This window comes from Hoplias malabaricus, chromosome Y, assembly GCF_029633855.1.
Source record: "Hoplias malabaricus isolate fHopMal1 chromosome Y, fHopMal1.hap1, whole genome shotgun sequence".
Lineage (NCBI taxonomy): Eukaryota > Metazoa > Chordata > Actinopteri > Characiformes > Erythrinidae > Hoplias > Hoplias malabaricus.
The window spans coordinates 18048045-18059639 of record NC_089820.1 but is presented as its reverse complement, the minus strand read 5'-3'; the positions used below and the strand labels follow the sequence as shown (position 1 = coordinate 18059639).

Genomic DNA, 11595 nt, shown 5'->3' with positions numbered 1-11595 from the left:
AGCAATGTATTAAAATGTTTTAAATTATTGGCTGGAAGATAATATAAAAGTAAATGAAAAATTGATGCTTATTATTATTGTTGCTATTGTTATTAATAATATGATTATATTGATAACATAATTGTAATAACACAATGCAAAGTTCCTATAAGTGAAACAAAAAAACACGAACAATAAGATCTTTCCCAGCTCTTGTGCAGAAAAAGAAAGGTAAGGGTTTTTAAATGAAAACATATATTTCCAGGTGTTTTTCTACTGAAATGATATGAAATCCTGTTAGGAATGATGTTAGCGGATTCATATATACACCGTCCAAAATTAGTATTTATCTGTATTTTAATATATTTTCTCAACATTTGAATTGTGAGAATTCATTAGGAACGGTCCAATAGAAGCGCAGCAGAATTAATCTGAAAAAAGTCTCTGTACAGGTTTGCTCCCAAGGTTTCTTCCTTAGCTGAGGGAGTTTTTCCTTGCCACTGTTGCCCTTGGCTTGCTCACCTGGGGATTTTTACATCTTTGATGTTGTTTACATTTTTATATTTCACATTAAAACTGTCTTTACTGGAATTCTGTGAAGCTGCTTTGTGACAAAAAAGTTGTACAGTTGTTTTACAGTTGTAAAAAGCGCTACACAAATACATTTGATTTGATTAGATTTGAATGAATGAAGACCAGTAAAGCCTTACCACCAGAGTGCTCCAGGTCTACAGGTGAAGTGAAGAATCATTTCAGCTCAACGGATCTGTCCGAGCAACTCTAACTCTGAACAAAGCTCTGAAATAAAGACCAACAGAAAAAGATACTCACCTTCAGTTCATTCCAGACTTCACTCAAAAATACTGCACAGTACTGACATCTGTACTGTAACTAACACTGTGAGGGGTAAACAGAGCACTGAGGGGTAAACACAAACAGAAAGAAAGTAGTCAGTGGTAAATAAAAACACAGACAGCAGTGAGTGTTTCTGAGAGGAGAAACACAGGAGGAGAGAGCTGGAGTCCTCAAGCAAGTCCCAACATTGGTTCTTGGCTGAACCTTCAAGACTGTTTTAATGACAATGATATGTCATTAGAACACAAATAAAACAGAGCAGAACTTCATTCCCTGGAAACATACATTTAGAGCCTCGTTCTAAATTTTGATATTATCCAAGTTCAAAAGAAGCTAAACAAAAGATCAGAAGCATAAATATTTGATCCGGTCCAATCTAAATTGTGCCAGAGGTGTCAGAATGGAGCTTTACCAACAACACAAGGTTTTAGAGTGGCGCAAGCAACAAAACCAGTCAATCTACCTGCATTGTTTTAAAAGTCAGCTACCAAGGGGGAGCAGCTACCAACCAGTAACACACCAGCTCTCTAAAAAATAGACTGAGTTCTTGGAGAAGGACATCAGAGAATCAAACTGTGCTGGTCACCGACGACCTATATACACCCTTAACATATTTACTATTTAATACTATATTATTATATAGTCATGTGTTTATTTTCTGTATAATTTAAATGTTTTTGCTCCTAGGGCTCCCTCTAGTGTTATTGATTTTTACAACTCTGTACTGAAATCAATGAGGAAGGGGGTTGGCTTCCTACCCTCCTCCAAAGGTTACATAGTGTAGTTTCTGCAGTGCTGAGCCCAGAGTTGCAACAACAGAGGCTCTGTTCTCCCTATTAACGATCAGTGGACTACCACAACTCTTTTGAAGCTGTAATTTTAAGGCATTAATATCACATAGTGTTCCTTTAAGGTAAACAATGATTTATTAACAGCTTTGTTAAAAGACATCTTGCAGGTTTAAACATACTGAATTACATCTGCCCATAATCACCTGATCATTCAGATTGTCTATGAGAATTCTCATCTTGTCTCCAAGGTCTCTGGTGCTGTAGATTTGGGTTCGTGTAGCTGTGTGAGGATCAGGAAATGTCGTAAAGGAGGATTTGAGGTCCATACAAGTCTTCCTTTTGAAACTCAGCTAAAACCGGAAGGGGACCAACCAAGAGAGTGAGAACGAAAGAGAGACGAAGAACAACACATTTACAGTATCAGTAGAATATTACAATCTACTATCTAATTTGCACTTACTCTCAAACAAGTAAACCTAAATAAACACTTACTTGTTCTCCCAAAAATAGAGTGAGACTGTATTCTCCATTCTGGAATTGTTCACATTCTGGTCCATGTTCTTATTCTTCACTTCATTTCGGAGGTGAGGCTGCTCTCTTTCTCCAGTGGCGTCATCTACACCAACAGCGGTGTCTGGAGGAAAGTTAATGTGTTATTTGATCATTTTAATACATCAGTTTCTGTTCCTGATTCTGAGCGAGACTGGCGTGTGGGCGATGACTGAAATCTAATTGGAAGATGGTTTCTGCATTAAACACCACTATGTTTACGACTGTTATCACATCTTGATAAGTCAAGAATATTTGGTTTTGTGTATATTTGATTTCTCTTCAAAACCGATCGGTCCATCTCATACTGCAGAGAAGCAATTTCCCTAAGGCAGTGGTTCTCAAACTTTTTAGACCAAGTACCATCTATTATCAGATCAAAGCCCCAAAGTACCACCTATCAATCCTATATCTTGCTTGAATATTTGTAAACTGCATGCATTCCACAAAGTTGCGCTAAAATAATCTCTAAAAATTTATTTACAAATAAATTAGTTATTTACAAGTTTCTGACCACTTATATAATGTGTTCAAAGTGCTGCCCATTGTGTTGGATTGTCAATGCAACCCTCTTCTCCCACTCTTCACACACTGATAGCAACACCGCAGGAGAAATGGTAGCACAGGCTTCCAGTATCCGTAGTTTCAGGTGCTGCACATCTTGATGGTATGGTGTGGTATATGGGGTACAAAGATAATGGGGCCATTCTTCATCAATGGAAACTTCAAGGCCACTGAATATACGAAATTGCTACATGATGATGTGTTTTCCTCTTTATGCACTGAAGCTGGCACGTTCCCTGAGTTTTTCCAGCAAGATGGTACACCACCACATTATGGGTGTCAGATCCGATCATTCCTAGATGGACAGTTTCCTGGAAAGTGGATTGGTCATCGTGGGCCAGTTGAATGGCCCCCAAGGTCTCCCGATGTGACCCCCTTAGACTTTTATCTTTGGGGTCATCTGAAGGCAATTGTCTATGCTGTGAAGATATGAGATGTGCAGCACCAGAAACTACGGATACTGGAAGACTGTTCAAGCATTTCTCCTGCGGTGTTGCAATCAGTGTGTAAAGAGTGGGAGAAGAGGGTTGCATTGACAATCCAACACAATGGGCAGCACATTGAACACATTTTATAAGTGGTTAGAAACTTGTAAATAACTCCTGAAAGAATAAAATCACGTTAAAACCAATGCCATTGTTTTTCTCGTAAAATTCCCAATAAGTTTGAATAAGTCACATGACCCTCTTCCCATTGAAAAAACAAAAGTTGGGTCCAAAATGGCCGACTTCAAAATGGCCACCACCCATGCTGAAAAGTTTCCCCCCTCCCATATACTAATGTGCCACAAACAGGAAGTTAATATCACCAACTATTCCCAATTTATTAAGGTGTATCCATATATACACCTGAGCATGTTTCAATTTCAGATTTTCAGTTATTAATCATCTTTTTAGTGCCCCTGAACTGCTCCCCGCCCTGGGTGTATGTTCACAGCTCCTAGTGCTCTAGTGTGTGTGTGTGTGTGTTCACAGCCCCTAGTGCTCTAGTGTGTGTGTGTGTTCACTGCCACAGATGGGTTACATGCAGAAGACACATTTCATTGTATGTTGTACAATGACAAAAAATTGCACACATTGATAACTTTTAACAGAACCCAAAATAACATTTTATTCCAAATAAATTTGGAACATTCAATTGGTTCATTACTAAAAGTTCACAGTGTGTGTATATGTGAGTGTGTATATGAAAACACACACAAACACTGAATTGTGTCTAATTTTACAAAGATCGCAGATTCCTGAATGAACCATAATTTTCAGTAGTGTGTGTGTTCTTGTGAAGCAATACACTTACTGTAGCAAAGAACCAGAAGGAAGAATCTGCAGGAATGTATAACGAATACAAATCATATGTTAATGTTGGTACAAAACTCAAAACCCCCGTCACAATAGTTATTCAATTAATTGCTGCATATTTACATCTTACTTAACATGACTTTAAAAATGTGGAAACAAGTAGGTTATGTGTTAATAATATCATTTAGCTTAGTCTGAATGTCAAGCGCTAACTTACATTACTTTGTGGTTGTGTTTCAATGGGTGTTTATTATTTGTTGTTCGCTAGGGGACGGTGAAGACATTTAAATTCTGAGGTAACTTTACAAAAGCGGTTGTCTTCAAAGTGGTTATTTTCAGAGTTTCAGAGTGTGAGACAGTCACGTATCGATCGACGCTGAAGAATCCGTTAAAAAACCTTTCAAAGCACAACAGGCTCTGTGACGAGTACCGCACGGGTTTAACCAGACGCACGCGCAAGGGGCGCCTCTAAATGCAATTGAAGTAGTGGCTGTGTCTGAAACAGAAGGCAGTACCCTCAATAAACATTACTGTTTATAACAAGCCCCTCCATGAAGTGTACGCTTTGATGAGGGTAAAGGGGAAGTGAAAGGTGTGCATTTATTTTACAATATTTTTACTCTAAAGAGATATCTTTATCTATCTTTATGAATAAATAGTAATTACACTTATTATTACAAATAATTACACATAGTGGATACAATTACAAAAACATTTTATGTAAAATAAATAAATACATAAGTAATTCTTTTAAAAACTATATATATATATATATATATATATATATATAAAATATTAATATTAAAAAAAATATATATATATATATATATATATATATATATATTTATTTTCTTTTTTTAAACATGTAAATTCCTGAATATTCCTGAACGTTGTGTGTGATGTCACAGGCCCCGCCTACGGAACGTATAAAAGAGGGCCTTTTACCTCATAATGACATTCAAAACATGAACGTGTTGCAGTACAAGTGAGTGTCCAGCTTCTCTCCCTCTCCGATTTGTTCACTTCTTCTTTGTCTACTTTAACTTAATGTGTTTCGATGTCTTACAGTTTTTACAATTGTAAATTTGTCTTTATCTTTCTACAGTAAAATCTACAGCATAATCATGGCTTTAAACAATAATATCATTCCCAGCGCTTGTGTAGAAGAAGAAAGGTAAGGGTTTTTAAATGAAAACAGATATATTTCCAGGTGTTTTTCTACTGAAATGAAATTAAATCCTGTTAGGAATGATGTTAGCAGATTCATATATACACTGTCCAAAATCAACCTTTATTTGTATTTTAAATATATTTTCTCAACATTTGAATTGTGAGAATTCATTAGGAACGGCCCAAATAGAAATGCGCCAGAATTAGTCTGAATAAAGTCTCTGTACATTAAATGTACATTAAAGGAGAAATCTGTAACATTTGCTGTATTAAATTATAAAATGGCCAGTCTGTATCATCGGAGATTAAAGAAACCGTCTAAGGCCCAGAGCGGCACTCGATTGGTGTTTGGTCTGAGTTCCCGCCCTCTGCCCAATCACAGTCCGATCACAGTACAGTACACAAACCCCAGGTTGCCAGGTAAAACAAAAACACTGCGCTATAGCCAAGGAAGACGCAAGCGAAGCGCGCTTAGATGTAACTGTTTAATTTGCATTTTTTGTGTGTTTTAGACGAATTCGTTTTGTGATTAGTAGTGTATTGAATGCAGATAATGGATTTAAAATCTGTGGTTGTTTTAGACAAATAGGTGATTAATGACCACAGATTAAGGATGTAGAGTTTGTGTGTTTTTAAATGAAGGGATATTCAGAGCAAATCTTCATATTTGACTTCAGCTGCATCAGTTCCCTGTAAGAACCTCCTATTCCACCTTAAATGCTGCACTGTTTAATAACTCTACAGAGGTCACATTGGAATCAGTGCTCTATTGAATCATATATGGAATCAGTGGAATGGAAAATTCTACAGGTGACCAAGAGTATAGCATTTTAAGGTGGAATGGATCATTTCTACTGGGACCAAATTTTACTCTGCTCCATTTAAGGTGGAATGGAAAGTTATGCAGGTGACAGCATGGAGTGGTTATGGGGATTTGTGGCTTTACATTATTTAGGTTTTATTTATTTAAACATATGATATTCCAAATCTAACATGTGAATATTCTTAACTAAGTTATTGCTAAAATGTATTTGCTCTTTAAACGGGTTTAACAGCATCGTAGAGATGAACACAATTTTAAAAATCCACACTTAATACTGAATATGGTACAATTAGGACTCATAATTGGAAGTAGTGAATTATGTCCCACAGACAGACAGATAGATTGATTTAACTTTACTGTCATTGCACAGCATAAGGCACAATAAAAGTATGCAAACAGAAGAGTGAAAATGTACCTGAAGTAAAATAGACCTATGTTAAAATATGAATTAACGATGGGATGCCATCACAGCCACAGTTTATCTGAGAATGTAGGTGTGTTATTGTAGGTAAGACTTTACTTCTTGACCAAATGAACATTAATGTGCGTTTGTAGGGGTGCAGAATTCCTGCAGCAGAGGATTCAGCCCAGAGTACTGTCCACCTTGAACTGCCATCTTCAGGGTAATCTGGCTGAATCCAAACCTGTGGATGTCCAGAGGGAGTTTACAGAAGGACTCGCTCTGGAAATTACGAAGGAGGTCATCACGGTCATAAACCTGCTGGGTTATGACCGGAGACTGACCCCAACTGATGGTCCAGTTGACCCAGGACTTCCTGCGAAAGAGGAGCAGGATGAAGAGGGTGCGTCTCCCTCCGGATCTACTGAGGAGGAGGGGACGCAGACAAGCTCTGGACCGTGCGACACCTGGTACGAGTTTATTCAACCTGAGCGGAGGGCTGTGGATGCTGCGGAGGACAGCGTGGATGTGTCAGACACAGAAAATCAGGAGGACACATCCGTGGAAAGTGTGGAGGTGGTGGACGAATCCAGCTGTTGTCCCCGCCTCAGGAAGCTGTGCATATCTGCCAGGAAGAGAATGAGAAAGTTAATCGGCAGAGCTGCTCGCATCTTCCGCAGAAGAGTAGCTCCCAGCACCGTCAGGGACGATGTACTCCCCTCCCCTGCAACCAGCGTGTCTCTTGGCCTTCTCCCTTCAAATCTGCAGGACAGGGGCTCCACCGTTTCCCCAAGATCTGCGTCCCTTTCCGATATGGGGCGTGGTCCTGTCCAGGAGTACCTCCGTGTTAGATCTCATTTAGAGGAAGCTGGAAACGAAAGGCCGCTCCCGCTCCATATTGTAGACTTTATCCAGGGGCCATTCACCGAGGAGTCTGTGATGGGGCTCATGGAGTTCTTGATGAGCGTGGAGCTGGCTCATCCCAGATACAGACGCCAGACTGCCACCGTCGCGGAGGTGTACGCTCAGCTGCTCCGTATGGTCGGCACTCTGGAGAATCTGCAGAGAATTGCAGAGCAGCGGAACCGTGATTTCTACTACCTGATCACGGACTCCGTCATGAGGACAGTGTTCAATGTCCCGCCCTCCTCTCAGCTGTACTGGGGATGTCCAGAAGGGTTCAGGCTTCCTATGGAGATTCCTCACTCCTGGGATCGTGAGCCGGTGGTTGAAGCAGAAGGCCAGCTCCCACTGGGACAAGAGGGACAGGAAGGAGAAGGAGGGGGTCCTCCTGTTTCTTCAGACTCTTCAGAGTCAGAGATAGAGTAAGAAGGAGTTTTGATTTTACAGACAGTGCATTTACAGACAGCATTAAAAACGTATTGTCTCTGAAGCTTGCCACTGGGAACCATGAGGGGGCAGTGTAGAATGCAGTCCATAGTTGAACCGAAACGTCTTTCCTGTAGTGAATAACATTATAGGTAGATGACACAGAAGTATTCAAGGGTTCATTTGCACCACATAAAAAATAAATGAGCTTTAAAAATATACCTGAATAGAAACACGACGTGAATGGGCTTTAATAGAGTTTGACATCATTGCAAAAGCGAGGGGAATCCCTTACACAAAGCGGGATTCCTCAGTTCAGCCAGTTCCATTTAGGCTTAAGTTATCTGACTAAACTGAAATTTTGATTTGTGTCTTTTTAAATAAACCCAGCAGCGCCTCTGATATTAAACACAGCTCTAAGTTGTTGGGTAGTAATCTGTTTTTAAAATATTTATGATATTATTTCTTTATCAGTTTCTGGTGGTGAGACGGAACGGTTCAGGCGTCCCAGGTAAATTTCTCACTCCTGGGATCGTGAGCTGGTAGAAGAGGAAGGCCAGCTCCCACTGGGACAAGGGGGACAGGAATGAGGAGGAGGGGGCCCTCCTGTCTCTTCAGATTCAAAGCTAGACATTTAAAAAGGGAATGCACATTAAAGGAACACTATGTAGTATTTCTCTCAGATAGTAAGTCTGCTCTGAGTTATGTGTAGTGGCCTGTTGGTAAATATCTGTGATGTTATTTCTTCACCAGTGGCTGGTGGTGATGAGATGCTGCTCTGCGGATCGACTGTAACACTGTCCATAGAAGCCTTAGCCCAGTGATTCTGGCCTGGCTCTGGACCCTCTGCCACCCTGATCTGGATGAAGTGGTTATGGAAAATGAACAAAACTAATCTGGCAACCCGTTTGGCTCTTCCTGTACCCATTTAGAAGAAGCGGTTTTGTTCACCCTGGTTTTCCTGTTGTTTCTAATGTTATTTCTGTTTTTACAACTTACCACTTAACCGTCCATAGATCTGTTTTTTAGATTGTCTCTGCAGGATTATTTATTACAGAGGCACTAAAATTGCCACCCTGCTCCTGGAGTAACGTTTCTGGTGTAAATTCCTACATCAACCAAAAGCGGTAAGTACCTGCAATACCATGGCTACTGTTGGCTGTTTTGCCTGCTCAGAGTATGGCATGTTTAGCTTAATCCACTTTACCAGAGGATCTCCGATGCAGTAATCTGCTCTGATCCCATCCCAATGCGGCGCGGCACTGAAGCCTACAGCAGGCATTCAGCTTTAAACTGCTGGATGTCCAATTGGTGTTCCGAAAATCAAGTGGGCTTTATAGACAGTTGGTTACATTTGAGGGCAAGCCTGATCTTATAGGTAGGGATGGTGCTGCCTTCCTTTCTTGCAGCATAGCACACAGTCTTTTAGTTAGTCAGCAGTGTAGTGTAAACAGCTGCTGACAGTCCAGAGCCGGGACCAAGCCGCAGACAGACAGGCTAAACCGGCCATCCGCGAACTGCCTTCTCGTTTTCTGCTTTTAGTTAAAGCTGTCATAGTCAGACCTGCCAGAGTCATTAGCCACACTCTGGAAATGTTAATATTTTCTGCTTTACAAACACCAAACCGTTTAAAACTAATTCCATCCCTTTACCTTTTTCCAAATAAACGACCGCCCACCTGTCCAGCTGGATGCTGATGGATGACTGTCAAGCTCCTCCTCCATGCTTCAGACCAGCTGCCCATACTCCAGCAACCACCAAGTGCCTTGGAGCTGCCCCTACACTGAAGTTCTCACAGACTTCTAATTATTGTTACCAGTAGATTGACCAGAGGAGGATAGGTCACCCCTTGTGAGCCTTGGTTCCTCCCAAGGTTTATTCCTTAGCTGAGGGAGTTTTTCCTTGCCACTGTTGCCCTTGGCTTGCTCACCTGGGGATTTTTACATCTTTGATGTTGTTTACATTTTTATATTTCACATTAAAACTGTCTTTACTGGAATTCTGTGAAGCTGCTTTGTGACAAAAAAGTTGTACAGTTGTTTTACAGTTGTAAAAAGCGCTACACAAATACATTTGATTTGATTAGATTTGAATGAATGAAGACCAGTAAAGCCTTACCACCAGAGTGCTCCAGGTCTACAGGTGAAGTGAAGAATCATTTCAGCTCAACGGATCTGTCCGAGCAACTCTAACTCTGAACAAAGCTCTGAAATAAAGACCAACAGAAAAAGATACTCACCTTCAGTTCATTCCAGACTTCACTCAAAAATACTGCACAGTACTGACATCTGTACTGTAACTAACACTGTGAGGGGTAAACAGAGCACTGAGGGGTAAACACAAACAGAAAGAAAGTAGTCAGTGGTAAATAAAAACACAGACAGCAGTGAGTGTTTCTGAGAGGAAGATCAGGAGGAGAGAGCTGGAGTCCTCAAGCAAGTCCCAACATTGGTTCTTGGCTGAACCTTCAAGACTGTTTTAATGACAATGATATGTCATTAGAACACAAATAAAACAGAGCAGAACTTCATTCCCTGGAAACATACATTTAGAGCCTCGTTCTAAATTTTGATATTATCCAAGTTCAAAAGAAGCTAAACAAAAGATCAGAAGCATAAATATTTGATCCGGTCCAATCTAAATTGTGCCAGAGGTGTCAGAATGGAGCTTTACCAACAACACAAGGTTTTAGAGTGGCGCAAGCAACAAAACCAGTCAATCTACCTGCATTGTTTTAAAAGTCAGCTACCAAGGGGGAGCAGCTACCAACCAGTAACACACCAGCTCTCTAAAAAATAGACTGAGTTCTTGAAGAAGGACATCAGAGAATCAAACTGTGCTGGTCACCGACGACCTATATACACCCTTAACATATTTACTATTTAATACTATATTATTATATAGTCATGTGTTTATTTTCTGTATAATTTAAATGTTTTTGCTCCTAGGGCTCCCTCTAGTGTTATTCATTTTTACAACTCTGTACTGAAATCAATGGGGAAGGGGGGGAAGGGGGTTGGCTTCCTACCCTGCTCCAAAGGTTACATAGTGTAGTTTCTGCAGTGCTGAGCCCAGAGTTGCAACAACAGAGGCTCTGTTCTCCCTATTAACGATCAGTGGACTACCACAACTCTTTTGAAGCTGTAATTTTAAGGCATTAATATCACATAGTGTTCCTTTAAGGTAAACAATGATTTATTAACAGCTTTGTTAAAAGACATCTTGCAGGTTTAAACATACTGAATTACATCTGCCCATAATCACCTGATCATTCAGATTGTCTATGAGAATTCTCATCTTGTCTCCAAGGTCTCTGGTGCTGTAGATTTGGGTTCGTGTAGCTGTGTGAGGTTCAGGAAATGTCGTAAAGGAGGATTTGAGGTCCATACAAGTCTTCCTTTTGAAACTCAGCTAAAACCGGAAGGGGACCAACCAAGAGAGTGAGAACGAAAGAGAGACGAAGAACAACACATTTACAGTATCAGTAGAATATTACAATCTACTATCTAATTTGCACTTACTCTCAAACAAGTAAACCTAAATAAACACTTACTTGTTCTCCCAAAAATAGAGTGAGACTGTATTCTCCATTCTGGAATTATTCACATTCTGGTCCATGTTCTTATTCTTCACTTCATTTCGGAGGTGAGGCTGCTCTCTTTCTCCAGTGGCGTCATCTACACCAACAGGGGGTCTGGAGGAAAGTTAATGTGTTATTTGATCATTTTAATACATCAGTTTCTGTTCCTGATTCTGAGCGAGACTGGCGTGTGGGCGATGACTGAAATCTAATTGGAAGATGGTTTCTGCATTAAACACCACTATGTTTACGACTGT

The 11595-nt window shown here is 40.2% G+C and overlaps 1 protein-coding gene across 4 annotated transcripts; it reads left to right on the top strand.

Annotated features, from left to right (window-relative positions):
* The first annotated feature begins 1348 nt into the window (after positions 1–1348).
* On the top strand, positions 1349–10022 carry LOC136679366 (uncharacterized). Of its 4 annotated transcripts, XM_066657852.1 has the most exons (10): positions 1349–1415; positions 1522–1747; positions 1874–2004; positions 2136–2209; positions 4945–5021; positions 5142–5210; positions 6585–7754; positions 8233–8269; positions 8512–8885; positions 9445–10022. In XM_066657852.1, exons 5-8 carry the CDS (start codon positions 5002–5004, stop codon positions 8243–8245), a joined length of 1272 nt encoding a protein of 423 aa, XP_066513949.1. In that variant the 5' UTR covers positions 1349–1415; positions 1522–1747; positions 1874–2004; positions 2136–2209; positions 4945–5001; the 3' UTR covers positions 8246–8269; positions 8512–8885; positions 9445–10022. The 4 variants fall into 4 exon arrangements, with proteins under 4 accessions (XP_066513949.1, XP_066513950.1, XP_066513948.1 ...); XM_066657853.1 differs by lacking the exon at positions 8233–8269; XM_066657851.1 differs by lacking the exons at positions 8512–8885; positions 9445–10022 and having other exon boundaries at positions 1352–1415; positions 8233–8496.
* The last annotated feature ends 1573 nt before the right edge of the window (positions 10023–11595 follow it).